We start from the raw sequence: 26,904 nt of genomic DNA, 5'->3' as shown, positions 1-26,904 counted from the left end.
GATCACCTTGGAAGGAAGGTGCCATTGAGCTTAAACCTTAGGGTCCTGATATTTCCCTTCCAGGTGGCACAGGATACGTCTGGGCAGCCAGCCACACAGAGTTGAGAGTACATGGCCCAGATTTCTAGGAACCAACGTGAAAGGGCTTGATTCAGAGCTTGGTGTATTAACAAGGGCCAAGATGGGGAGAACTTTGGAATCCAGATATGCTCACCTATATAAGACTCCAGCTCACACTTACATAAACTGAGGCTAAGTGGAGAACATTGTACACAGCAACAACACGATTATGTGATTAAAGCTCTTTTCAACAATGAGATGATCCAGGGCAATTCCAATAGTCTTGTGATAGAGGCATCCACATTCAGAGAGAGAACCATGGGAACTGAATGTGGACCACAACATAATATTTTTATCTTTTTTTGTTGTTGTTACTGTTTGCTTGTTTTTTTCTTTCTCATTTTTTCCCCTTTTGATCTGATTTTTCTTGTGCAGCATGATAAATGTGGAAATATGTTTAGAAGAAATGCACATGGCAGCAGGATAATTGTATAAATATATATGCATAAACTGGATTTAACATATTTTTACCATGTTTGACATATATTGGATTACTTGCTATCTAGGGGAGGGAGTGGGGGGAAAGGGAAGAATAATTGGAACACAAGATTTTGCAAGTGTTAATACTGAAAAATTATCCATGTATATCTTTTGAAAATGAAAAAGCTTTAATAAAAAAAAAAAGAATTGCACATGTTTAATCTATATTAGATTACTTGCTATCTAAGGAAGGGGGAGAGGAAGAGAGGAAGAAAAATTTAGAATACAAGGTTTTGCAAAGGTGAATGTTGAAAACTATCTTTGCATATATTCTGAAAAATAAAAAGCTATTATTATTATGGAAAAAATTAAAAAGATTGCAGCTCACTAAAAGACTTAAATGCTAAAGATGCCAGGAGTTGTGTGTGTGTGTGTGTGTGTGTGTGTGTGTTGTAGTCTCTTCTCTATCAAAAACTCCTTGAGGGTAAGGATTGTTTCTTTTTGAATCTCTAGAGCTAAATAAATACAGGGCATTACCCTTTGTAGTCACTTAATAGATGTCTGTCACATTTAGATAATAATACAATCACTTCATTTTACAAATAGGAAAACTAAAGTAAAATGACTTCCTTGAAGTCACATAGAGAGTGACTTGGAGAGCTGACATTCAAATTCAAGACACAGGGGAGAATAAAGGAAAGGCTGAAGGATAGATGAGAAAGCTGGAGGAAAGGTGGGGAAAAGTAAAATATCTAAGTGTGTGGTTCTACCCCTGACTCTCAAGGAGCTAGTCAGCAACTAGTCATGTAAGCCCATTTGTCTCTCCCTGCTCCCACCTACAGAATTGCAAAAAAGGAAAATACATAGCATAGAGAGGAAGGGACAATAGGAGAAGGAAGAAAGCACAGTTGGCTCCCCATCTAGGGGCACTGCCAAGAGAAAGAGGCTTTAAGAAGTCAGGCAGGGAATTCCCAGTTGTTGAACCCACCCAATCCCAAGCCCAGTAAAGTCTCTTATGGTCAGCCCCTTGCCTTGAGGCAGACCAAGGATCTGACCATCCCAAAGTCCTCTAGCAGGAAAGCTCCCTCCACCTGCCATTATCCTCCAGGGATACCAGCGGGAAAGCTAAAGGCAGGTGGGAGCTAAGAATGGGAGCTTTGGGAAAAGTCTTGAGCAGAAGGCATATATCTCTGCCCCCTTGGCTGAACCCACCAAGGCTCAACAGCCAGCCCCCAAGTCAGACCCCTACCTTGCTGTTCTGAATGAGGCGTGTGATGTGTTCGAAGCAGTTGTTGCTAAGGAAGACAGCTTGGAGAACAGGGCGGTCAGCACAGTCCAGCATCTCTGGAATGGCATCTGGAAAGGGGCAGAGAAGAGAGAAAGGATATTTAAAAAAAAATCTCAGTCAAGAATACTGGGCTCAATCTATATAATTCAATGAAAGAAAAACAAACTTTTACACCAGTGTTCAAAAAATCAACTTCACAAATATAGACTATGTATATAAATAAGGTAGAGGTATGGTGATAAAGAAATTTATCTGAAAAAGCTCAGGATGACTCAACAATTTTCAGTGATAAGGAAGTTACCACATCGTTGGACTGTGTTAAGACACAAATAGTAATCAGAACTAAAGAGGTGAATAATTCTTCTCTCATCTGCCCTAGTCAGATCAGATCTATGTTGAATTCTGGTCACCATGTTTTAAGAAGCACATTAATAAGCTTCCATGAATCCAACCTGGGATGGAAAGAACCTTAAGGTCATTCTGTATGAGGACTCAAGATCTTTTGCTTGGAGAAAATTTGGGAGATAAATGATAACTGTTATCAAGCACTTGAAGTGGACCAATAATTATATTTGTTCTGCTTAGGTCCAGAGGAGAGAACTGGAAGCTGCAAAAAGGCAAATTGAGAGTTGGAGGAACATCCTCCTAATAGGGTAGCGTGTAGTGGGGCCAATAATAGGGTATTTGTTATTTAAGACTTCCCTAGCAAAGTGATGAAAAGCTCATCGCCAGAAGGCTGGTGATCAGGGAGATGAATTTTTTGGCTCCAGAAATTCATGGAGAGAACTAGGATAAGGTCTAAAGAAAATGTGTTGTGTTGGCAAAGGAAAGACCTACATTGATGCATTCATTTAAATATTCAAATGTAAAATACATATTTTAAATATTTTAAAATGGCAATCGATTCCTGACCTAGACTATTTCTCCTCACAGGCTTAGAGTCATTGCTCCCTCCTCTGTTCCTCCTTCTCATCTGGAAGATCAAACAAATCCCAAAATCCCAATGCCTCATTGTCACCCTCCAAAATTTTAAATGAGGTAGTAAAGGTAAGGGCTGAAGGATGGATATTAAATCAGAATCCAAAAAAATCTCAACAAGCTAGAACCTATTAAGATAAATGTGTATAAGGATAAATATTAAGTCTTACACTTGGATAAAAGAAAACAAAACAAAAAACCCACCAAAAGTACAGGAAGGGGAAGAAAATATGGTTGGAAATTAGTTGCAAGGAGGAAGATTTTGGCTCAATATATATATATATATATATATATATATATATATATATAGGCTAATATTTAAATAATATTTAAAACTGTAAGTGAGATGACTGATTCTGAGGGGTTCTATAAAGAAAATAGACTAGATGACCTCTGGAGTTCCTTCTAACTAAGATTCTACAATGACTTTGGAGTCCCACTCCCAAGGGAGTGGAAATAAAATGTCGTCAGGGAATGAGGAGATTTAAGTCCCAGACCCAGCTTGACCACTCACAGGGAAGCCTTGAATAGAAGACTAGATTCTCTGGGCTGTAGTGTCTAAGGCCCAAGATGGATGGGGGAGCAGCTGTCCAGAGGACCAAGGCTGACTGGGCTCATGGCAGCTCTGGTTTCCCGTTTCCTTTGCTTAACACTGTGTCATTCAGAGAACCTAGTCTTCAGGCAGCTGAGTGTTGGGCATTTTCCTCCCACATCCCTTCCCCTGGGGGGTTTTTACATACCAAGCATGCTGACCCGGAGCATGATAAGGCCTTCTTCTCCATTGGTGGGACTGGGGGAGGGACTATTGTCCTCGACTGGGGCTGGGGGTCGGTCTGTGTTGAGGACTCGGAAATAGCCTTCCAGAAGGGTGCGGAGTTCTGGGCCCCGCTGAGAGGCCCCGCTAGCATGCAGGAGATGCACTGCTCCCACCAGCCCCCGAAGGGCCAGCCGCAGGAGGTGGGGGTCCTGGGAGGGGCCGCCCCAACTGCGAAGCACACCCAATAATCCCTCCACAGATGCTGGAGTGACCGCCGCCTGTGCATTCTCCTGGACCAGGAGGAGAAGGGCGCAGAGAGAGGACATTAGTCAGACCTAGGACAAGGTCTCCCAACCACTTACTGAATATAAGGTGCTCCAAGACCGAGAGCTCCAGGGCTTAGACAACAATTCCTATAATTCCTCCCTTCACTGACTTTGCTCTGTCCCCTCCCAGAGGGATCTCACACTCCTGTCTCTTCTCTTTTGGGACAGGAAGAGGACAGAATGTAGGATTATAGGAGTTAGGGTTACATGGGACAAAGATCACTTAGTCCAAGGTTTCAGGTTTCAGAAAGAGACCTATGGAGATTGAATGTGGATCATAACACAGTATTTTCACCTTTTTTTGTTGTTGTTGCTTGCTTGCTTTTTTTTGTGCAACATGATAAATGTGGAAACATGCTTAGAAGAATTGTACATGTTTAACCTATATTAGATTACTTGTTGTCTAGACTTGTTGTCTAGGAGAGAGGAAGGGAGGGAGAAAAATTTGCAACATAAGGTTTTATAAGAGTGAATGGTAAAAACTATCTTTGCATGCATTTTGAAAATAAAAATTATTTTTAAAAAAGTAAGCGGTATCTTAGTCAGCTCCCTGAGACCCCTAAACTAAGATAATTTAATCTCTCAGTCTCAGTTTCCTGATCTATAATGAGGAAAATAACAGTACCTACATCATAGAGTTGTTGTGAGGCTCAAATGTGACAACATATGCAAAGCACTTTGTAAACCATAAAATGTTAGCTGTTATTATCTTAGGATTCTGTTTAAGATATTATAAATAGCTTGAGAAATCCTTCAGGGATTTCCCCAAACTACCTAGATCTTGGTCCTATTTTGGGCTTCCTCTATGTGAAGTAAAATCTGCCCCTTAGGGAGTACCCACTGGGGAAAGAAAATGGCTCCCAAATCTTCTACCTCCTATTCCTAAGAAGCTCTTGGGTCCTATTATCCAGGGTTTAGAGAACATATTTGGAGGTTCCTTTTGGCCTCCTTTAGGAGTTTCTAGGTAGGAAGAGGCAAGAGCATCCAAGCAACCTTAACCCACTCCAAAATACAGGTTCACAAGTGATAAATTATAGACTCCCCAAGATGGAAGGAACCTTAGAATATAGAATGACAACTGTGAGAATGCTACAGCTGAATGGGGCCTTAGAACACAGAATATGAGATGTGGGAGGGACCTTGAGCCACAGAATACCAGAGCTGGAAGAGACCTTAGAACACAAACTTTCAAAGAGAAGGAAGGAAAGAAGAAAGGAAGGGAAGTAGGAAAGAAGGAAAGGAGGGAGGAAGGGAAGAGGGAGGGAAGGAAGGAGGAAGGAAGGAAGGGAGAGAGGAAGGAAAAAAGCATTTTTAGGGCTTACTATGAGTCAGGCAGGCATTTAGAATAATGAACACAGAATGTCAGTCCTGGAAGGGATCTCTGAACACAAAAGGTGTACTGTGAAGGAAACTGAGGCAGAGAGAGGCTAAATAACTTGGCTAAAACACAAGGCTGACACATGGCAGAAATAGGCCTAGAAGCCAGAAGCAGGCTTCAAAGGCCACATCCCTGGAAAGAAGCCTCAACCATCAAACTACAAGCTCCTCAAATTCCTAACTAGCCCTGGACCACGGTTCTCTCCTCCACCCAGCCCCCAACTCCATCCCTCTGTACCTTTCCTCCGGTGATGATGGCTCCAAAGAGGTGGATGAATCGGAGCTGCAGGACTGGGGGAAGAAGATCAACATCCTGAAGGCTCTCTAAGGGAAGGAGAAAGCAAAGAGTCAGATTTGGGCAGAGAGGAGCTGAAATCAAAGCCTGGGGCCAGAGATACCTAAGGCACATCAAAGGGATAAGCAGTTTCTTCCCTTTGTATAGAGAATTTTCTGCTTCTCCCCTTTCCTTACCAGGCTAGCTCCCAGGGCTAGATCACAAGACCCAGAAGACTCAGGGTATAATAATACCTTCCCTCTTAAAAAAAAGGGAGGGCATATGGAGCAAGATTTTCCCATCTTCTCTTCCTCCAAATCTGGTGGGGAAGATAAGCCCAGCCTTTAGGGAGCCCCAGGTCAGATGGGAGACAGTAGGCAGGAGAGGGGGATAAGTAGGAGGGGGATCCCTAAGTAGATGAAGACACCCTCCCCCAGCCCCATGGTACCCTGAGGCATCTCCTGGATTTCCCCCTGCCTTCTGAAAGGTAATGAAGACATAATACAATTGGCCCCAGTCTCACTCAGAGCTAAGTCTCAAATGCAAATTTCCTTCATATATTCAGTCTCCAACCACCTGTTGGGGATGTTGGGGCTTTCCTGCTCCCCTCTCTCTGAAGACCCCAGTTATTCTCTAAATGAAAACATAATGGCTACTTGCAGGACTTTTAGGGACTTTTCCCTCCAATTCAAGTCAACAAACATTATTAAGTATCACTTGCTAGCTCACTTATCTATTTGGTGTCACTGTTTTAGCTCTTAATGATTGATCATAGCTAGAGGCAATAAAGAGAAATCTGGGGATTGAGCATGGAAGGGACCCAGCTCCCAATTATTCTTTAGTTTTCTTTAAGAAAAGAAAAAAATATTTTTGCTTCCCTGGTTCCACAGCCTTAGCCAAGTGAGATTAAAAAAAAAAAAAAAAAAAAAAAAGCACTACATGTTTCAGAATCATAAATTTAGGGCAAAAAAGGTCTTTAAGATGACAGAATTTCAGTCACCCTCACATACCTAAAAGTCATTATCTTTCCTCTCTTTGATGACCACTAAATAAGAGAGAAATGCCCCACCTCCTGAGGCAATCCAGGTCCCTCAGGGTAGCTCTAATTATGAGATTTTCTCTGATATCAAATCTCCAATTATTTATATCTCTGAAAATCCCTCTCACCCTCTGCTCCTCTAGTCTCTTTTCTACATGACAGTCCTTCACATACTTAAAGACGGCCATCAGGTTCACCCCCCAAATTTTTTTTCCAAACTAAATCTCCCCAGGCCTTTTAACCAGTCCTGTCCTCATGTGACATGGGCACAAGACCTTTTGCCATCCTGACTGCCCTCCCCTGGACCCTCACTGCATTATCAATATCCTTCTTAAACTGTGAAGTAAGCTGCCCAAGATCACCCAGATCATAAATAGCAGTCAGGAATAGAACTCAGCTCTTCTGACCATTTTCCTTTCTCCTCCCATCCAAAACTGGGGAGACCTTAGCAGCATAAGCTTCTCAAGGGCAGGGACTATCTTATTTGCATTCTTAGCACTTAGCACCATGCTTGCACACAGTAAGTGCTCAATAAATGCTAATTAAGTGACTGGCTCTACTAATGAAGGAGAGAAATAATCCACCAAAGTGAAAGAGAGATAAGAGTGGGAACAACTCTGGCAAAAATGGAGAAGGCAAAACAACTCAGAACTGAATGAATCATAGAAATAACCTGATAAATGTTACTGGTGATACAATTTGAAATATTATTTTTTCAAATTTTATAAAAAGGCAGGATTTTGTTTCATTGGGGCCATTTGCTTCCAACCTCTGGTTTCCCCATCTGCCTTAGATACTTATTAGCTATGTGACCCTAAGCAAGTCAATTAATCTCTATGAGCCTGTCTCTTCGCCTGAAAAGTGGAGATAATATCTATACTACTTACCTCACAGGCTTTATCAAACAAGATAAAAAAATGGAATGAACTCTGAAGAATGGAAATGCTATAAAAATGTCAGTTATTATCATCATTGGGGATTGGATTAGACACCAATGTCTTTTCTAGATCTAAATTGGTGAATTCTTTGGGGGTTCTTAGCTTTTCTATATGTAAAATGTTGATCCCATTGGGGTTCTTAGTCTTTTTAGATCTTAACTGACAATCCTATTGGGGTGGTCATTCTAGATCTAAATTGGTGATCCTGTTGTGGTTCTCCTTCTGGGAAGGGCAATATCAGGAGTTTTTTAATTGGGTTCCCCAAAAGGGCCAAAGAATCAGTAGGAATTACATTTTTATTTTTTTACTAACCTATGACTAAATGTTAGCATTTCTTTCAATTATCTAAAAACATCAATTTGCATAGAAGTTCTGAAGCTTCACCAGGCTTATACAACTAAGGCTAGGAATCCCTAGCTCTGTAAAGTCCTTGTAGCAACACAATTTCACGAATGTCCAACTCATAGAGATGCAATGTTCAAAAACATAAAGACAACCTGTTCAGATTCATAAACACTAAAATATATAAGGACTTGTGGAAGAGAGAATGAACTTGTGTTTAGTTCCAGAGGGAAGAGCTAGGACTAAATAGTGGAATCTATAGGAAAATGACTTTTTGCTCAATATTAAGGTCTTTGCTCATAGAAAAACAATTAGACGGGAAAGCTAACTTAGCACAGTGGATAGAGCACTGGCCCCTCCTCAGGAGAACCGTTCTTCAAATTTGGCCTCAGATGCTTGACAAAGCTCTGTGACTGTAGGCAAGTCACTTAATACTGATTGAAGAGAAACAAAGAAATCAAGAAAGCAAGCAAGAAAAAAAGAAAGGAAGGAAGGAAGAAAGGAAAGAAGGAAGGAAGAAAAGAAGGGAGGGAGGGAGGGAAGGAAGAAGGAAGGGAAGAAGAGAGGGGAAAAGAGGGGGGAGGAAGGGAGGGAGGAAGAGGAGGAAAAATTATTGAGAGTTGCCAAAAACTGAATGGGCTATCTTGTCATATGGTGAGCTGGATGGCCAGTTCAACTGAGATGTTTTTGTAGGAATTCCTACATTGGATAGGAAGTTGGATTAACACTTAATACTTTCTGGGGCATTAATTATGTAATACTGTCAATCATACTTGCTGTGTATATGAGCAGATACCACTACGCTAATTCTGCCCTTTCCTAAGCTCTCTCTCTATTGAGTCTTTTTCTTTTGTCTGAGGCTGGATCTGAACTCAGATCTTCCTGATTGTGACCCCAATGCTCTATCTCTTGCATCCCCTACTGCCCTAGAGTCTTTACTTTACAATTCAATGAGACACAAAACCCAGCCTAGACACACACACAACAGACACACACATGGTCCAGAGATATAATCTCAACAAAAACAGAGAAACACGTGTACAAAAATGTACACACACAAAAAAACACACAAAAAAACACAAAAACTCAGAAAGAAACAAACAGAACATATGCACATAGTCACAGAAAAAACAGAATAAGTGTGTGCACACATAGATCTGCCCCAAACCATCAGAAAGGCAGAGTAGCCCAGAGGAATGCAACTCTGGCTCTGGAGTCACAGGATGTGGCTCAAATTCAGTTTTGTCACTTATTAGCTAGGCTACCTTAACTTCCCTGGGTCTCAGTTTCCTTCCCTGTAAAATAAGATGCTGCACAAAATGGTCTCTAATACTTTAATACACAAGTATTAACCAGGTACAGATTCATAAAGAAAAGTGCATATGAGAAATCACAGAATTTCCTGTCACACCCACAGTCTCTTTTTCCTAAGCATTTCAAAATGCAGTTCCTTCAATTCAGGTCACATCCATATGTACATATCCCTTCCCATACTCTTTGTGTGGATCTGCTTTTTCTGAATCAGTGAGGAAGGGGAACAAATGGGAGGGGGGATCAGTCTTTTAGCCTCTTTCTCCTGGCAAACCTCCAACCCCCTTCTTACTTGCTCCCCCTTCAGCCACCATCGAACCAGTGATAAGCAGGGGAAGTTGCTGGGGAAGTCCCCCCACAGCAATGCTGACTTAACAGCTGTCCTTCTTATAGAGAATTGGAATCTCCCCTCTCTCTTTTGAGGAATCTCTCCCTCTCACTTTCGAGGAACTTCCCTTCTCAAACATCCTGCTTTTCCTTTCCAATCTGGGAAGTCATATCAAGGCTAAGAGGAACACAGAATACAGGGGTGAGGATCAAGGGAGATAATGTTCATAAAGCACTAAGCACAATGGCTGGCATATAGTAGGCATCAGATAAATGCTTATTTTCCTCCCCTTCCTCTAAGGTGTTATTACTGAAGCCTCCCAACTGAGCTTATTATCTATGTTTTTAACCAAGATAAAGATGGCAAAGAAAGGATTCACTATTTAGGTCTGTATCAGACAAGCCAATCTCTGGGGTCTCTTCTCACTCTGAGATTCAGCGATTCAACCCTCTACCTCACCTTTCATATTTAATCCATTTTCAAGTCCTCACCTCTGCAACTGCTCTCACATGTATTCCCACTAAGATCACACTCGTTAAAACCTTCATTAATATCAGTCTAGAATAGTTCTTTGGTCTCCAAATTGGTTTTGTAGTCTCTCTCCCTGTCTCATCCATTCCTCACACTATCAAATTACATTTTATACATAGCTCTGAACCACTTAACACATTTGTTGCAAAATCTCTAGTGGTTCCACATTGCTTGAGGAAAATTTAAAATACTTTGTCTCGAATTCAAAGTACTTCACCATCTGGAGTCACCCTGTCTTTCCAATGTTAATTTATTTTATTCACCCCCATACAACCTATGTTCTACCCAATTTATTACAGGGGTAAAGTCTAATTTAAAAAAGGAACCAGTACATTAAAAAAAAACCCGTAATTTGTTGCTTGTAAGAAACACTAGGGGAAAAAAGCACATATATACATAAAACAAAATGAGAGATTGGAACAAAATTTATTGTGTATCAAGTGAATGCCAAAGAGCAGGAGCTGCAATTGTGCTATATCACTGATTGGCTTTTAAAGCCTTTCTCAGCATGGTCTCCTCTCATCTTAGCCCTTCCACAGGCTCTTGTGATCTAGGGACACTGGCTTCCCTGTGATCACTGCACATCACAAGCCATCACTAAGTTTTTAATGGCTAATCTCATGCCTAAAACTCTCTCTCCTCAGCTCCATCACCAGCTTCTTTAACTTACTTCAGATCCCAGCTACAATTTCACCTTCTGCAAGAAGTCTTTCCTGCTTTACCTTAAGGCCAATGGGCTTTCTTCTAAGATCATTTCTAATTTATCCTTATTTGCACATATCAAATATCTGCACGTATTTTGTAAATCTCCTTTTTGTTCATGGTTGTCTTTCATTTTCTCTCTCTCACTAGTTCCTCAGGAGCAGAAACTAATTTTTGTCTTTCTTTTCATTCCCAGGACTTAGCACTGTTCCTGCAACATTTTAGGAACTTAATGTTTGTTGATTTGACTATCAATTGAAGCAAAAATAAAATTTCACAATATAAAAAAGATAAACAAGAAAAAAACATTATTCTTAGAGGAACAAGAAACAGCAAACCATTATGAATATTTAGCTCATATGCACCAAATGGCATAACATGGAAAGTTATCTAAATTAATTTATAATAATAATATATTATATGTAATAAAATAATACAATTAATATAATAAATTAAATTAACTGAATTTCAAAAAGAGACAATAACACAATAACAGTAGATTTTTTAAAATGTTCCTCCCTTACTGAGCTGAACATACTTAACAGGAAAATAAACAAAAAGAAAAATATAATGGGGAGAGGGGAAGCTTACAGAGGAGATTTTATCAGAGTATTAGGAAAAAATTTTCAGCTCTGCAAATATAAAATAAACTGCCTTTAGAAGTAACTTACTGTCCTTGGAAGCCCCCAAATAGAAACCAGATGACCATTTATCACAGATGTTTGCAGTATAAGATCTGCAACCTCAATATCATCCTTGATTCCTCATTTGCATCATCCCACAGAGTTAATCTGTTGCCAAATTTTATCTTTTCTATCTCTATGACATCTCTCATCTATGCCCCCTTCTCTCCACACACACACACACAGCCACATCCTGGTTAAGGCCCTCAACACCTCTGTTGCAACAGACTTCTTACTGGTCTGCCTGCCTCACGTCCCTCCCCACTCCAGTCCACCCTCCACACAATTGCCCACCCAATTTTCCTGAAGAATAGGTTGGACCATGCTGTCCTGCCCCAATAAACTAGTGGCCCCCTCTGACTTCTAGGATCAGATGTAAACTCCTCTATTTGGCATTTAAAGCCCTTCACAAATCAGTCCCAAACTCTCTGGTCTTATTATATATATTACTTCCCTTTATACATTCTGTGCTCAGGTCAAAATGGCTAGCCTTTCTATTTATCACACACACTACCCATCTGCCATCTTTATGCCTTTGGCTGTCCCTCATTCCTTAAAATGCAATTACTCTTCCCCTCTACTTATTAGAATTTTCTTTAAATTTCGTTTAGATTTCCTTTAAAACTCAATTCAAACCCCACTTTCCATATTTACCCTTTTCTGGGTACCTTTTCTCTCCCAGTCCCTCAAATCTGGCTTTAATTTTGGATGGGTTTCTAATCTCCCCCAACTGAAGAAAATCTTCCTGAGGGCAGCAACTATTTCACTGCTGTCATCATATGACTAGCCCCTGGTCCACAGTGGGCACTTAACAAATGCTTGTTGACTGACTCAGAACAGGAGTCAAACTGAAAGACAACCAATCATTTTTTGGCTCTAGGTCCCAATTTCTTCACCTGTAAAATGGGGGTAATACTGCTCACATTACCTGGTTCATGGGGTTGTTGGGAGGAAAGTCTTTGTAAAATTTGATGCACTATATAAAGTGACCTCAGAGCACCCTGCAAAGTCTGAGATTCTATAATTCTGTGACCCAGGTTCAAAACACTTCCAGCACTTATCTAGCATGATTTGACCATCGACGTGTAACTTCCTCATTGCTAACTTTCTCACTGACAAAATGGGGAATATCACACTTGCATTTCCTATCTCACAGAGAGGTCAGGATGAAAAATCACACCGTAAACCTTCCAGTGCCATAGAAAGTTCAGTTATTAACACAATTATACATGTCTGAGAACATAAATATGTGTACACATGTATACAATATGTATATAATTCATATTTATATGATTATATATGGACATGTGTGAACATATATATGAATTCAAATTCATATATACATATATATGTATATTTATATATATATATGTATATATATGAATTCCCCCCCCTCCATACTACATGCTAAAACAATTTAAAACTTTTTTTTTAAAGTTTTGAATTCTAAATTCTATGCTTCCCTCTCTCCACCTCCCTGAGGTCAACTATCAGATATAGGTTATACATGTTCAATTATGTAAAACATTGCCATTATTAACACAATTATTCCTATAGATTACTTTAAGATGATTCTATGACCAATGTTGTAAGTGGCAAAAGTACTGGACTTGGGAGTCAGGGTACTTGAATTAAAATTCTGACTCTGCTATTTCCTGCCGATAAGAAATCCCTTGACAAATCACTTGCCCTTCTTTACTAGCTGTGTTACCTGGGCAAGCCTATTACCTCAAATGTAAAATGGAGATAATAATAATACCTACCTCCCAGGTTGTGCAGATCAAATGAGATATTTGTGCAGTACCCGAGGTTCCTCCTTAGAAAAAGGAGGGGGTTAGACTCGGGTTCCAAGAGTTATTTCCAGTTCCAAAGCACATGACCTTATTAAAAAAATAAGTAACTGCTGAATGATGACTAAATGAAAAACTAAAAGGATAAATGGAGAAGAGGAGAAAGGAATAAGTACTTATTAAAGGACTACTATGTGTCAGGCACTGTGCTAAGCACTTTACAATTATTATCTCATTTGATCTGCACAACAACACTGTGAGTTAGGTTACTCTTGTTATTCCCATTTCACAATTAGGGAAACTGAGAGAGATTAAATGACTTGCCCAAGATCACATAGCTAACAAGTGGTTTAAGCCAGATTTTAACTCGAGTAACTCAGGACTTTGGACTCAGCTCTATCTACTAAATCATCAGATGTCTTCTCACCAGCAGGAGAGAATAGAAAAAAGGATTAGACTCACCTTGAAAGAAAGTGCTGAAGTCCTTTGGCAGAGCTGCTGGAGCAAACTTGTATTTACTTTTCTCCTTGGGGCTCACAACTTCCCTAAAAGAAGAAGGAAGAAGGAGCCCCTGAGACTGGAAGTTGGAAGAAGGGGAGAGGGCAGGGAAAGGCTGTGGGTACAGATAAGGCACTGAGGGTTCTTCAGAATATTGACTGCCTGCCCATCAACCCCAGATTTCCTGAACCTCTGGTTTATCCTCAAATATCTGTGCCTCACTCACCCACTAGGGTCACAGAAATAAATCTCCCAGGTCCTTCAACCAGAGTCTCTTCCAAGAACAAGTGATGGTCCCTTCTTGGGAAAATACCCCTTAGACACCATCTCTTCCAGGGGATCCACTGAAATTTGAAGTAGGGGTAGTAGAGCCTCAACCCTCCGGATCATGGCTTAATGGCTCACTTTACAACAGATATTTATCACATCTTCTCTATATCCTCCCCTCAAAAAAGGAAAAGAGAGAAAAGTCCTAACAAAGGCACATGTTCTATATATCCTGTCCTTACTCATATCCTCTGACTGCCCAAGGTCTCACCCTGAAATTCAAAGCTTCCTAATAATCTCCCTCCACGTGGACATTTTACTTTCACCAAACATTACCTCATTATTCAATGACCATAACATATTTATTCTCTATACCAAACCTTTGCTGACACCATTCCACTTGCCTAGAAGGCCTTCCTTTAGGGTCCAAATCATTCATTCAACCAGTCAGTAAGTCATCTAATAAATATCTATTAAGTGCCTCCTGTAAGCACAGGACTACATTAGTTTCCAGGGAGGTCTGCCCCTCCAAAACTATTGCAACAATATCCCAAACATGTCTTCTTTCCTTCACAAACTAAACTAAGCTATCTCCCCTGAATTTCCTCCGGTCTAGCCCACTTGATCTTAGCTCTCCATAGTGGAATCTTCTTTCCTAGAATTCAGAATTCATTGTGTCTGCAGAAACTTTGCTCAAAAATCAATAGCAAAGCTTAAGTTCAATCCATATACTCTCTTACTCCAGCCAAACCAAACTTTCTCCCAGATATGCAACCTCCATGCTTTCTTGCCCAGATTGTTTCATGTCCAAAATGTCTTCCCTCCCCATTTTCACCTGCCCAGTTTCTAGAGAGTTTCTAAAGGTGATTTCAGAAGACATCCTTCTCCAGGAAGCTTGCTCAATCACTCCTCAGCCTACCAGCCCTCAGTTAAAGTCTTCTAGTTCACCCCCCACACTTGACCAAGAATCTTTGCTAAATAAGGTAAGGCACAGTCCCCATCCTCATGTAGCTTAAGGTGTCAGTCAAATCCTACACTTTCCTCTGGAGAAAGGGTCTCCCCCAACTCCAGGCCACGAGAACCCTCGATTCTCTGGGCTCTGAGTACTTGGAGTTTCTGTTTCTCTTTAGGCACTGAATGATGGCTGATTATCATTGGTTTTCTCTACCTGTTTGATGTCTCCAGGTGGAGCTGGGACTTCTTGGAGACCAGGATGCTGGGTTCTCCTTGTATCTCAGCCCAGTGCTAAGCACAGGGTGAGATGAGATGGGGAGGATTATTTTTATGCTTTCTGATTGATCTAATCACAGCTCCTTGGCCCTCCCTTCCCAACCCCACATGCACACTGTGAGCCTCTGTATGCTCTCTCCACCCAGTCTGCCAGTCTCACCCACTCAGCTGCCGTCTCCAGGTCTGATAGGGATCAAAAAGGCACTCCAGAAGATGGAGAGCATGGAGGGCTACACTCTCCAGTTGAGACTTGCAGGGGCTGTCAGGGGCCGGGGCACCTCTTTTAAGCTGGGAAGGGAAGAGAAAAGTAAGGGAGGGTTAGGAAGTCAAAGAGGGAATCAGGGGAGCAACAGATTCCCACTGAATTGAACCAGGCAAAGTCACCAAGCAGCCTTATAGTACTTTCCATGTACTCTCTAAGTCTGGTTTTCAAGAATGAACTGGGAGCTCCTACAGTCCCCCTGTCTAGCTCAGCATTGGGCTGACACAAGCATCATTCAACCAGCACTAGCTGGAGTTTTAGGCTCCAGGACATTTAGGAACTTTCAGTGACACACATTTACAACACCCACAATCTCACAATGTCAGACACATATTTTGGGAGACAAGATCTGTGATTTAATTGATATGGGGAACTTCCAGAGAGAAGAAACTCTACCAATGCAGATATTTAATGATTGATAACAGAACAAATGCATATACTTTTTTTTTTAAATAATCAGGGTTAAGGCTCACAGAGCTAGTAAGTGTTGAATGTCTGAGGCTACATTTGAATCCAGATCATCTAGACTCCAGGATCAATGCACCACTTAGCTTCCCCAGGGGTTGATTTTTAAAAAATGCTACAGGAAGGGCCCCCTGCTCCCAGCCCCAACCCCTACCCAGAGTATCTTACCTCTGCACTACAGGCCCCCAGCATCATTATCACTGGGGGGATGAAGATGGGAGTCTTCTCTGCCTGGACGTTCTCTAGGTTCCTGCAAGGATGGAGGAGAGGGGAGATGATTAGGAAGTCAGGGGGAGGTCTGTGGGCATCCTGAGTGCTTTCCCAGGATTTAAGTGTACCCACTGGCGAACACATTGATACAGAAATGTCTTGCCCCTGACAATGACTATGTGGTTGGGTTCATGATGATAAAACAACAGAAAGATCTACTGGGACCTATACACACAGGTGTAAAGAATAATCTAAGCATATACACACAGAAAAGGACACAGAAAAAAGGACATGGGATGATGACACACACAGAGAGGCACAAATTCATGCATAATCACTTTAGCAGCCTCTGTATAGAATCTCTCCCATTCTCTGGAGTGATAGTGGAGATAGGTATAAGAGAAAAAAAGAAGGGAGGGATAGGAGAGGGAAGAGAAGGGCATCTCTCCATTAGTCTAATTAGGGCAGTCCTCCTCCCTCACTCCACCCTCAAACATGGGTCATTAGGAGTCCCTTGGGGGGAGGGGGAAGATGTGAGTCAAGAACATCGTGGGTCTGCTTGCTTGGTGCATCAAGGACAAGAATGCAAAAAGGGCTTCAGTCTGTTTTGGCCCTACCAGCCCTTAATCACCAGGGGCATCCCCAGGAGCATGTGGGACAATGGAACAACCCCTGAATCGGGTGTTGGGAGACCTGGGTGAGGAGCCAGCTTGGACACTTCCTAGGCTTGAGGCACTTCACTTCATCTGCCTGGATCTCAGTTCTCTTCTCCATAGAGCAGGGACAATAGTCCTTATAAGGTCGACTTTAAACAGGATATCCAAACTGTTGCCCAATCTTGTCACTTCTCCACCTTTACAACACATCTAGCACACATCCTCTTTTCTCCACACATACCGCCACAACACTAACTCAGGCTCTTAGCACCTCTGCCACTGGACAGTGGAAGGCTCCCCCCTTCCCCCAAATCTCTCCCCTCTCCAATCCAGCCTCCATTCACTCAACCATCAAGGAGACGTCTAAAGGGGAGGTCTGACCACATCTCCCTCTCTCCCTGCTCACTGAGCTCCAAAGGCTTGCCTATTTCCTTCAGAATAATATATGAAGTCCCCCACATTCAAAGGTTTTCATAACCTGTATCATTCCTACCTTCCCAGCCTTTCTCCCCTTTATGCACACAACGATTCAACAATACAGCAACATGGATTGTTTTTGTCTTTTTGTATCCCTAGAGCTTAGTACAGTGCCTAGACCATAATAAGAATTTAAATGCTGACTGACTGAAGAAAGTGCTTTGTAAACTATAACATGCTGGATGAGTGGGAGCTGTTGTAAGTCTTCCCTACTCACCAGATCCCAGGGATGATGGAGAACCTCATTTTGTCCCCCATCCTTGATATCCCCTGTCTCACTGAGCATGTTGGTAGAATCCACAGCTCGCTTTCTCAGGCTTGGCTGCTATTACCAGACTGAGCTCTGCTTGGAGTCTATGCTGTTGAAAGCATGTTCTATGCAGGCAGGCAGCTCTGCTTATAAATGTTTACTGAACTGAACTGGACAGGAAGGATTCCAGGGTACTAAGAAGGAAAGGTTGTGGTGCAAGAAGCAGCCAACATCAGAAGTAGAATGAAAAGATGAGCCCCCCAAAATTCAAGGAACAGAAAAGAAGGAATCAAAGAGATGGCTGTTCCATCCCAGATTCTCAGAATACTTGAACTGGAAAAAAAAAAGTCCATCCTTTTCTCCCATTTAAATGAGGAAACTGAGGGTCAGAGAGAGAAACAGTTTGGCTGTGGCCAAACAGCAGACACAGAACGTCAGAACTAGAGGGGACCTTTCATCATAGAAAGTCAGAGCCTGAAGTGGCTCTTGAGGCTGTCTAGTTTAATCTGACAAACATCTCTAGAGGAAAAAACACTAAGCCTCCAAGAGCGCCCAGCCCTGGGATCCCGATACCTAAGCGTGCCTACCTGCAGATAATGATGAAGAACTTGAGAAGGAGCAGGGCTTGGGTCAGGCTGGCTTCCCCCAGGCCTTCGGCACATAGCCCCAGCTGCTGCCCCAGCACCTGCAACACGTTCTGGGGTAGGAGCGGAATCTCGGAAGTAGCCTCTTCTGGCCTGGGGGGGAAAAGAAGGATCATTGACAGAGGACAGGATGACCTCCCTCCAATAATCATCCCTACTGTGACTACAAATAAGGGCAAACCCCCCACCTGCCCCACCCTGGGGTCCCCCTTCTCTCCACTACCCCAGCCACTTTGTCTCTCTCTTAGAGCCCCTCCTCAGGGGTACAATGGCTGAGGGAAGGTCCTGAGAGGATGTGGAGTGAGAATGAAAATAATGATACTAAATAACATCCAGCATTTACTTTGTGTCTACTATGTATCAGATACTCTGCTAAGGCCTTTACAAATCTTATCTCATTGGATCCTCAGAGCCAATCTGGGTGTCGGATGCTGTTATCCCCAAGTTAAACTGTGACCAGTAGAGTGACCCATCTAGTAAGTGTCTGAGGCTGGATTTCTAGAACTCGGGTTTTCCTGACTCCGGGCTAAGCATTCTAAACACTGTACTGCCTAACTGCCTAGAAGGGTAGAAAATTTTCCTCTAATGTCTTCTCTTTATTAGTTGTTAACTCAGAAGATAGAAGGAAAAAACTCCAAAAGAGGGTACCCAAGGATGGATGGAATGACAGAGAATGTGATGGGTTTGGGAAGATTAGGAAGGTCTCCTCCAGGAGAGAACCTGTGTTTATGTGTTTGTGTATGTGTTTTTTTTAATAGAACAATAATATTCCATTACATTCATATATCATAATGTGCCTGTATTTTTACATTACTTTCATATGTTTGTGCGAATTTCCCATAAATCATCATTCTCTCCATGAAGCTGACCACACTGAGGTGGAACCCTCAGATTAGGGATTGGTGTAGGGATGGGTCTGTGCCCTGGGCCCCTTACTCCCCTTGAGTCCCCCTACCCTTCACCTTCGAGGCTCCAGAGAATGCACCGCAATGACCTTCTCAAAGCTGGTGACGAATGCTTCCAGCCACTGGTGCAGGTAGCTCAGATCTTTCTGCAAGAAACACAAGACCCAGGACTTGGTGAGGTTTCTGTTGGAGGGCAAACTACTGACTCCAGATGCTGCAGACTCTCCTACTGACCAGGCCCATTCATGATGTAGTAGCAAGAGCACTGAATTTGTAAAAAGGAATCTGGGTTCAAATTCTGAAAGGTACTAACTGAGGGACCATAGGAAGAATTCCTCAATTTCCTCATCTGTAAAATAGGCAAATAATGCTACTATGTATAATACAGGAATAGTGTAGGAAAATTAAAAAAAAAAGAAAAATGGTGATTTTTTTTTTTTGAGGCAATTAGGGTTAAGTGACTTGCCCAGAGTCACACATTGAAACCAGATCTGAACTCAGTCCTCTTGACTCCAGGATCACTGTGTTATTCACTGCACAACCTAGTTGCCCCTGATTATTTTTTTTAAAAAACTCATTATCATTATTAACATTGTAAAAGCACATTGGAAATGGGAAATACTCTTAATGTTGTATTTATATGTATAAATATTTTTTCACCTTATTGAAAATAAGCTTCTTGAAGGCAGAGATTGAATTGTTTAGACAGAGGAGGAGTCCTCTCTATCCATGCAAGACAAAGTGAGACCTGCCCCCCAGGGACTTTTTTTTAAAAAAAAATTATTTATTTTTAATATACATTGCTTTATAAATTCTTTTAAGAGAGAAAAATCAGAGCAAAAGGGAAAATATGGGAGAGAAAACAAAACAAAACAAAACAGAAAAAAGAAGTCCACATAGTATGTGTTGTTTTACATTCAATCTCCATAGTTCTTTTTCAGGATGCAAATGGCATTTTCTGTCCAAAATCTATTGGGATTGCCTTGGATCTCTAGGGACTTTTGTCTTCTACTATCCCAGGTATCATTGTTTTTAGCTCGAAGTTAATCCCAGTCCCTAGTCCTCCTCTTCCCCTCCCTGATTCATCTTGCATGCTGGTGCACCATTCTGTTCTTCCTAAAGCAAAGTGCTGGTTCCTTCCCTGCTCAAATATCTTCAATGATTCCCTCTAGCTTATGGGATAAAGGTCTGCCTTCTCATCCACGTACTTAAGACCTAGAACAGGGGTGGGGAATATCTGGCCCATAGGCCATATAAGGCCCACAAAATCACTTGGTCTGGCTCTACCAAGGCAATTACAGGAGACAAAAACCTCCCACTGCTTGAGTTCTTTAAGTTGATAATTTTGTATGGCTCATGGACGACATAGTAAATATACAAATGACCTTTGGGAAAAAAAGTTCTAGAGTCTGACTCTTACTAACCATACCAGCTTTCTCTCACATTTTCCCCCTTTACCAGCCCTATATTCCACCCAAACTAGTCTCTCTTCCCTATTCTCTGAGCAAGTAAGCCTCATACATCCTCCTTTGTTTGCTAAGTCCAAAGAAAGCATCATGGTGTCATGTACAACCCTGCTACAAAGACCCTGAGTTCCAATGCTGGCTGCTCCTCACTGCCTGTGGGGCCTTGGGCAAGCCCCTTCCCCTCTTTGAGCCTCTATTTCATCATATATAAAATGTAGAGGTTGCACTAAATGACTTTAAGGTCTCTTGGGCTCTGTATCTATGATGATGTTGCTCCCCAAAATAATTTCCAGATCATCCTTTCTTTCCCACTCCCCCATCTACTGCCATCCTTATTTAGGATTTCATTTCTTCTTAATTTTACCATTGTACTAATTTCATAACCAGTATTTTCTTCCTGCCTCTGGTTTCTCTTCTCTCCAATTCATTCTGCACTTGCTGGTAGGGTAAAAAAATCTACCCCAATCCTATAACTTCACTCCTCAAAACCATCCAGTGACTCCTCATTGCCTCCTGTACAAAGGAAATACTCCCAATTCTGGAATCCTAGGTCCAATCTACTGGTACAGACTTATCTTAGTCCCCAAGGAGTGGGCACAAAAGAGTTTCAATATAGGAAAAATCAGAGGTTAGGAGGCTTACATGGGAAAAGGCCATGGACAACATGAAGGAACCAGGGTCCCCAATGAAGGGTGCAGATAGCTAAAGGAAAAACATGGCCAACTCTTCTTTAGCTTCCCCTCTCTACCTCTCCCCGATTTGCCAGACAGGAACCCCAAATCACCATGCAAGGGTTTAGGAGTCCAGGAGTTCAAGATCAGTATGGGGTGTCAAGCCAGAATAGAGATCTCAAAGCCAAAGGGTGAAGGTACAAGTCAGCTTACTCACTTTCAGATATATGTCTGCTTCTAGCCTCCTCTCCCCCTTCTACAAACACACTTACCCACAAGAATCATCACTTTATTTTCACAATATTTAAAAATTTACTAAGCACATTCCTCCTACTAACTCTGTTAAAGTGAGTAGTGAGCATTATTATCCAAATTTACAGAGGAGGATACTGGGGCTGAGAGGTTAATTGACTTGCCTCGAATCTCAAACCTAGAAAGTTATCAGAGCTAAAATCTGAAATCCTAACTCTAAGACCACTGCTCTCTTTCCACTAAACCGGAGGTGTTAAACATGCTACTCCAAATTGAAACCAGATTAAAATGTAATTGGGAAATAATTAACAAAACAAAAAAAGAAAAACTTAATAAAACATTTTAAAACTGGCCCATAGGAATCTTTTTCTGCCGATTAATACCAAATTAAAATGTAATTGGGAAATATTTAACAAAATAAATAAAAATATACTAAATCATAGATACCATTACATTTTAAAACTGGCCCACAGAGATCCTTTTGTACCAGTTAAAGACTCTTGTTTCTATTTGAATTTCACACTATTGTACTTGTGTCTCCAAATCCTATCAAATTCTTTAGTGCCCAGCCCAGACTCTGTCTGTTCCAGGAAATATCCTCAGAACATGTTAGCCCAGCGAACTGTCCTCCTTAGGGCCTGCAACATTTCATCTGGCATGAACTACACACAGGAACTGACTTCTTCCTAGCACTTTATGGTTTACAAAAAGCTCCCCCTTTGTTTATATCATCACACTTGATCCTCAATACCCCATGAAGGAAGAAACACGGACATTTATCAATCCATTTTACAGATGAGAAAACTGAGGTCCAGTCAAGGGAAATTATTTGTCCCAAGTCACAAAACCAGCAAGGGAGACTTCAAGCCAGATTTCCTGGTTCCATTCTGAACAGTTTTATACTATAAGTCATTTTTGAGGTAGTCTGGGGATCTGGAGTATGTGCAATACCTAACCCAGGCTAAGAACTCCATAACAATACATCTATCCCTCAGCATTCTCCAAAGGGAACCCAGGACAGGACCATGCCCTTGGAGGCATTCATACAGACGGACTATTTGGAATGAATGAATGCATGTAGATCAGTGAAGAACAGCTCTAATCAACGCCATGAATCCAAATGTGCTTCTTCATAGCTACTTCAGACACACACGTGTTAGTGGCAAAGCCTCAGGATGGAGTGAACAAACACTAGGGAAGGAAGTAGGGATGGAGTAGAGGGTTTAAAGGGCTATCTCTACTAGGCAAAGGTACAGCAAGAGTGAGGAGCTGGGAAGGATGAGCGCTGAGACAAAAAGGGCTGGGAACTGAGGCTGGGGTCCCTCTCCGTGATCTGCCACCTGGGATCTGTTGTGGCCACAGAGCTGGAGGAGTGATCTCTCAGAGAAGGATGGAAGGCAAATCCATTGAAAAAGGGTGAGAGAACAGGTGGTGGTGGGAACATGTGCTTTTGGGTGAGACAGGCTGGTGAAGGTAATCCGGTTTTGTCTTGTGTGCTCACTCCCCTCATCTTGTGCATGCATAGCCTGTATTTGCCTGTAGGTGGAGAAGCACCTGCCAGGATACAGAAAGATTTGGATCTTGGCTGCCCCACTAATTGCCAGCTGGGTAACCTTCAGGAAGTCAATTCCCGCACCCTCAGCCTCATTTTTCTTATCTATAAAATAGCGTATAATAATAGAATGTTTTTACTCCTTACTTCACAGGGTCATGTAAAGAAGCTGTTCTAGTGGAAAGAACATCAGTTTGGGGGTCAGAGAATCTGGGCACAAAGCTGTTTCGTCATTTTCCAGCTGTGTGGCTTAAGTGAGTCATTTATCCTCTATGACACTTAGTTTCCTCATCACAATGATAAGGTGGACCATCTAGATCAGGGCTTCTTAACCTAGTTTGGGTCCTGGACCCCTTGGGCAGTGTCTGCTGAAGGCAGTGGTAAGCTCTTTTCAGAAGCAGGTTTTTAAATGCTTGCAATAAAATCCTCAGAATTACAAAGAAAATCAATAAGACTGAAAATCACTAAAACATGAGAAAATCAAGTTCACCTACCCCAGGTTAAGAACACTTGCGCAACCCAGCAGGTCTCCAACTTTACACTCTTTAAAACTATTAAGGTCCCCCCACAAAGGGCTTTTGGTTTTGTGGATTATATCTACTGATGTTTAATGAAAGGGCCTCAGGGACTCTCAGGACCAGGCCTTGAGAAGCACTGATTGAGACCGGGGGTCCCTAATATCTCTGAGAGTGTGATCCTAAGCTCTGCTGGGCAAACAGGAAAGTTAACTCTGAGGGGGGTGCTGAGTTTCTCTGTGTGTATGTAGACACATGGCTTAAGCATGTGGGCACACATCTGCCAGTGTGGATGCCTCATGCCCATGCCAGGGCGTGTGCCCCCCTTGCACAACTCAGGCTCTGCTCTGCTTTGCTACTGGGAAGGAGCAGGTGGCGCGTACGCTTCCTCTCTCCTGCCTTCTTCAGTTTCCTCCCTTGTAAAGGGAGGGGGTGTACTCAGTAGTCCCTAAGTCCACTTCACCTCTGATCCCTAGGAAATCAAATGCACACTTAGGTAGCCCACAGGCAGTACCTTTCTCTGAGTTACCTGGGGATGTTCAGATACACATGCCCATCCAACAGTATAGACCGGGACCCACAGAGACACACACAAGGAAATTCATGGGTACAAAGAAACACTCATACACACACAGACACTTGCAGAGAGATTCACCCAAATACTTTCGCACACAGATACAGCAATACAGACTGAGACAGAGAGAGGCTTTTGTGCAGACATACACACCCCAAAGTGCACACTAAAGATACAACGGGTCCCACATCAATACAGACTCAGACACAGCTTTTTGTACACAGACATACACATACTAAAGACACAACGGGTCCCACATCAATGCAGACTCAGACAGACATGGGTTTTTGTACACAGACATACACACTCCAAAGTGCACACTAAAGACACAACGGGTCCCACATCAATACAGACTCAGACATAGCTTTTTGTACACAGACATACACATACTAAAGACACAACGGGCCCCACATCAATACAGACTCAGACAGACATGGGTTTTTTACACAGACATACACACCCCAAAGTACACACTAAAGACACAACAGGTCTCTCTTCCTTCTTTCTCCCTCTATGAGAGTACCCACTCCCCACAAGGACAGCTTTTTAATTTCCCCAGGCAGCTCACACATTGACAGAGTCCAACCTAGTGATATAGGCTGAATGACACTCACTGGTCCAGGACCCCCAGAATCATACCCTCTACTTGAACCCCTGAGCTCCTTCCTATCCACCTGCAGGAAGGCTTCCATGGTTCATCCCCTTCTGCTGACCCGAGCAACCTCCTTCCATCAAGCCCCCTATCTCTGCCACAGTCCCCAGAGTTACCTGGACCCCCATACCCCAGGCCGGCTCCGTGAAGTGGGATGGGTACCAGTAGCTCTGAGAAGTGTCCATGAGGGCAGGAGCCAGAAAGAGAGGGCAAGAAGAAGGGGAGAGTGGGGTACTGGCTCGAAAAGGAGATCAAGTCTTGTGCAAAGGGGAAGCAAGTCTCACACATGCAGGCCTCATATCCCTGCTACCGTCCCCCTTACCCCCCCCCCCTTCCAGCCCCCGCCCTCACCGGGCTGGTGGCAGGAAACGCAGAGTCAGGGTTGGGGAGAGAGTCAGCTTCCTCTCTGAGGGAGGGGGCTGGGGCCCCAGACCGCAAGGGATGGGGAGGAGGAAAGGGGGTGCACTTAGGAACAGACCTCCCCAAACCGTGAAACTCCTCCCCTTTTCCTTTCCCTTTTTCCAATATACCCTGCATTATTACCTTATTGGGGGGAGGGGTGTATGTGGGAGTAGGATGTAAATTTCCTCACCATCTCAGGGTCTTTAGGGGCTAGAATTTATGGGATGAGGCAATGACATCAAAAGAGAGGTAAAAATATGGAAGGAGGCAGTGTGGTGGGATAGAAGGAGACAGGTTCGATCTCATTTCTGCTGTGGATTGTGTATTGTTCAGCAAGTCAATGAACCTCTGAATCCAAGCTGACTGAATTCTAAAATGAGGAAGGTGGGCCAGGTAATCTCACAAAAAAGATAATATGGTGTAGCACTGAATGTGTAATTGAGGAAGGGGACCTGACTCTGCTTTTAACTACCTGTATGGGCAAGTCATTCAACTTCTCAACTGTAAAATGTGGCAGTTAGACTAGATGACTTTGAAGTTCCCTTCTATCTCTCAGTATGATTCTTTTATTTTAAATTCCCCTAGCTAGGTAGTACAATGGATAGAGCACTGGGCCTGAAGTCAGAGAAACTTAAGTTCAAATCCAGCCTCAGACACTAACCAGCTGTGTGACCCTGGGCAAATCACTTAACCCAATTTTCCTCAGTTTCCTCATCTGTAAAATGAGCTGGAAAAGGAAATGGCCGACCAGTCCAGTGTCCTTGCAAAAAATAAACACATCCTCAAAAAAACCAAAAAGCATAACACAAAAAACAAAACCCCCAAACCAAAAATGGGATCACAAAAAGTTGGAAAAAACTGAACAACAGCTCTGACATTCTATGGTTTTCTGAGGTGGAAGGATGGGCTGGAGGGAGGAAGGCCTCAGCCTGAAAGGAAGCATCCTCAGGATATGTATTAGTGCTGTGATATCTCTCACTGAGACAAGAGAAAGTCAGGAGCCCCGAGTAAAAAGTGTCCCTGCAGCATCTACAAAGCTTCCCAATGCCATCACTTCTAGGGTCTAGCCTCCCCTTCAGACACAGGGCTTGTTTTGGCTTTAGAATGTCATACTTGCAAGGGACCTTAGAACTCAGAGCATCAGGAACCTTAGAACTTAGACTGTTTGAGTTAGAAGGGCCGGAGTAGATACAGCGCTGGGCCTGGAGTCAAGAAGAATTGAGTTCAAATCCAACCTCTGATGCTTACTACTTCATGTGATTCTGGACAAGTCATTTTAGTACCTATTAACCTCAGTTTCTTTATCTGTAAAATGGGGTGAGAATAGCACCCTTGTGTTAGTCTAACTCCCTTGTTTTAAGTAGGAGAAAACTAAAGTCAGAAAAAGAAGTGCATTGGTTAAGACCAAATAACTAATTCGGGAGGAAAACCCAGGCCTCTGATTTCAAGCCAGGGAAATATTCTTCCCATGACCCCACAGCTACCTCTTTTACCTTCCTCTCTCTTCCCAAAAGGGTTGCAACTGCTCCCCACTTCCCTCCAGTCACGGGACAAGAAAATATCTTTGTTTTTATCTCTCACAAGTCTTGGCCACCACAAAAACAGAAGCTCAGTTTTCCCCAACTGAACAAAGATTAGGGAAAAGTCTGCAGCTTTATGACGTAGAAAAACATCCTAGTACAAAGTTACTGTGTCCTGTGGCTGCCACAAAGTTTCTGGCTCCCAGTTGGGATGATAGAAACGTGTGCCAGT

At 42.5% G+C, this 26,904-nt stretch overlaps 1 protein-coding gene across 5 annotated transcripts in view; it reads right to left on the bottom strand.

Moving 5' to 3' along the window:
- The window catches only part of NBEAL2 (neurobeachin like 2), a 158,310-nt gene that overhangs the window by 58,791 nt on the left and 72,615 nt on the right, over positions 1–26,904 (bottom strand). For 4 of the 5 annotated variants that reach the window (XM_031960582.1, XM_031960562.1, XM_031960568.1 and 1 more), the window contains exons 2-9: positions 19,126–19,214; positions 18,107–18,256; positions 16,095–16,176; positions 15,360–15,487; positions 13,667–13,749; positions 5,505–5,590; positions 3,547–3,853; positions 1,790–1,896 (exon numbers count right to left, since the gene is read on the bottom strand). In XM_031960582.1, coding sequence (XP_031816442.1) covers positions 1,790–1,896; positions 3,547–3,853; positions 5,505–5,590; positions 13,667–13,749; positions 15,360–15,487; positions 16,095–16,176; positions 18,107–18,256; positions 19,126–19,214 — 1,032 coding nt within the window. Of the gene's footprint in view, positions 1–1,789; positions 1,897–3,546; positions 3,854–5,504; positions 5,591–13,666; positions 13,750–15,359; positions 15,488–16,094; positions 16,177–18,106; positions 18,257–19,125; positions 19,215–24,866; positions 25,053–26,904 lie in introns of those variants that run through there. The other variant, XM_031960574.1, reaches the window with a different exon arrangement.

Source organism: Sarcophilus harrisii, chromosome 1 (assembly GCF_902635505.1).
Source record: "Sarcophilus harrisii chromosome 1, mSarHar1.11, whole genome shotgun sequence".
NCBI lineage: Eukaryota > Metazoa > Chordata > Mammalia > Dasyuromorphia > Dasyuridae > Sarcophilus > Sarcophilus harrisii.
Note: the sequence above shows the minus strand (reverse complement) of the source record. Positions and strands in the feature narration are given on the sequence as shown.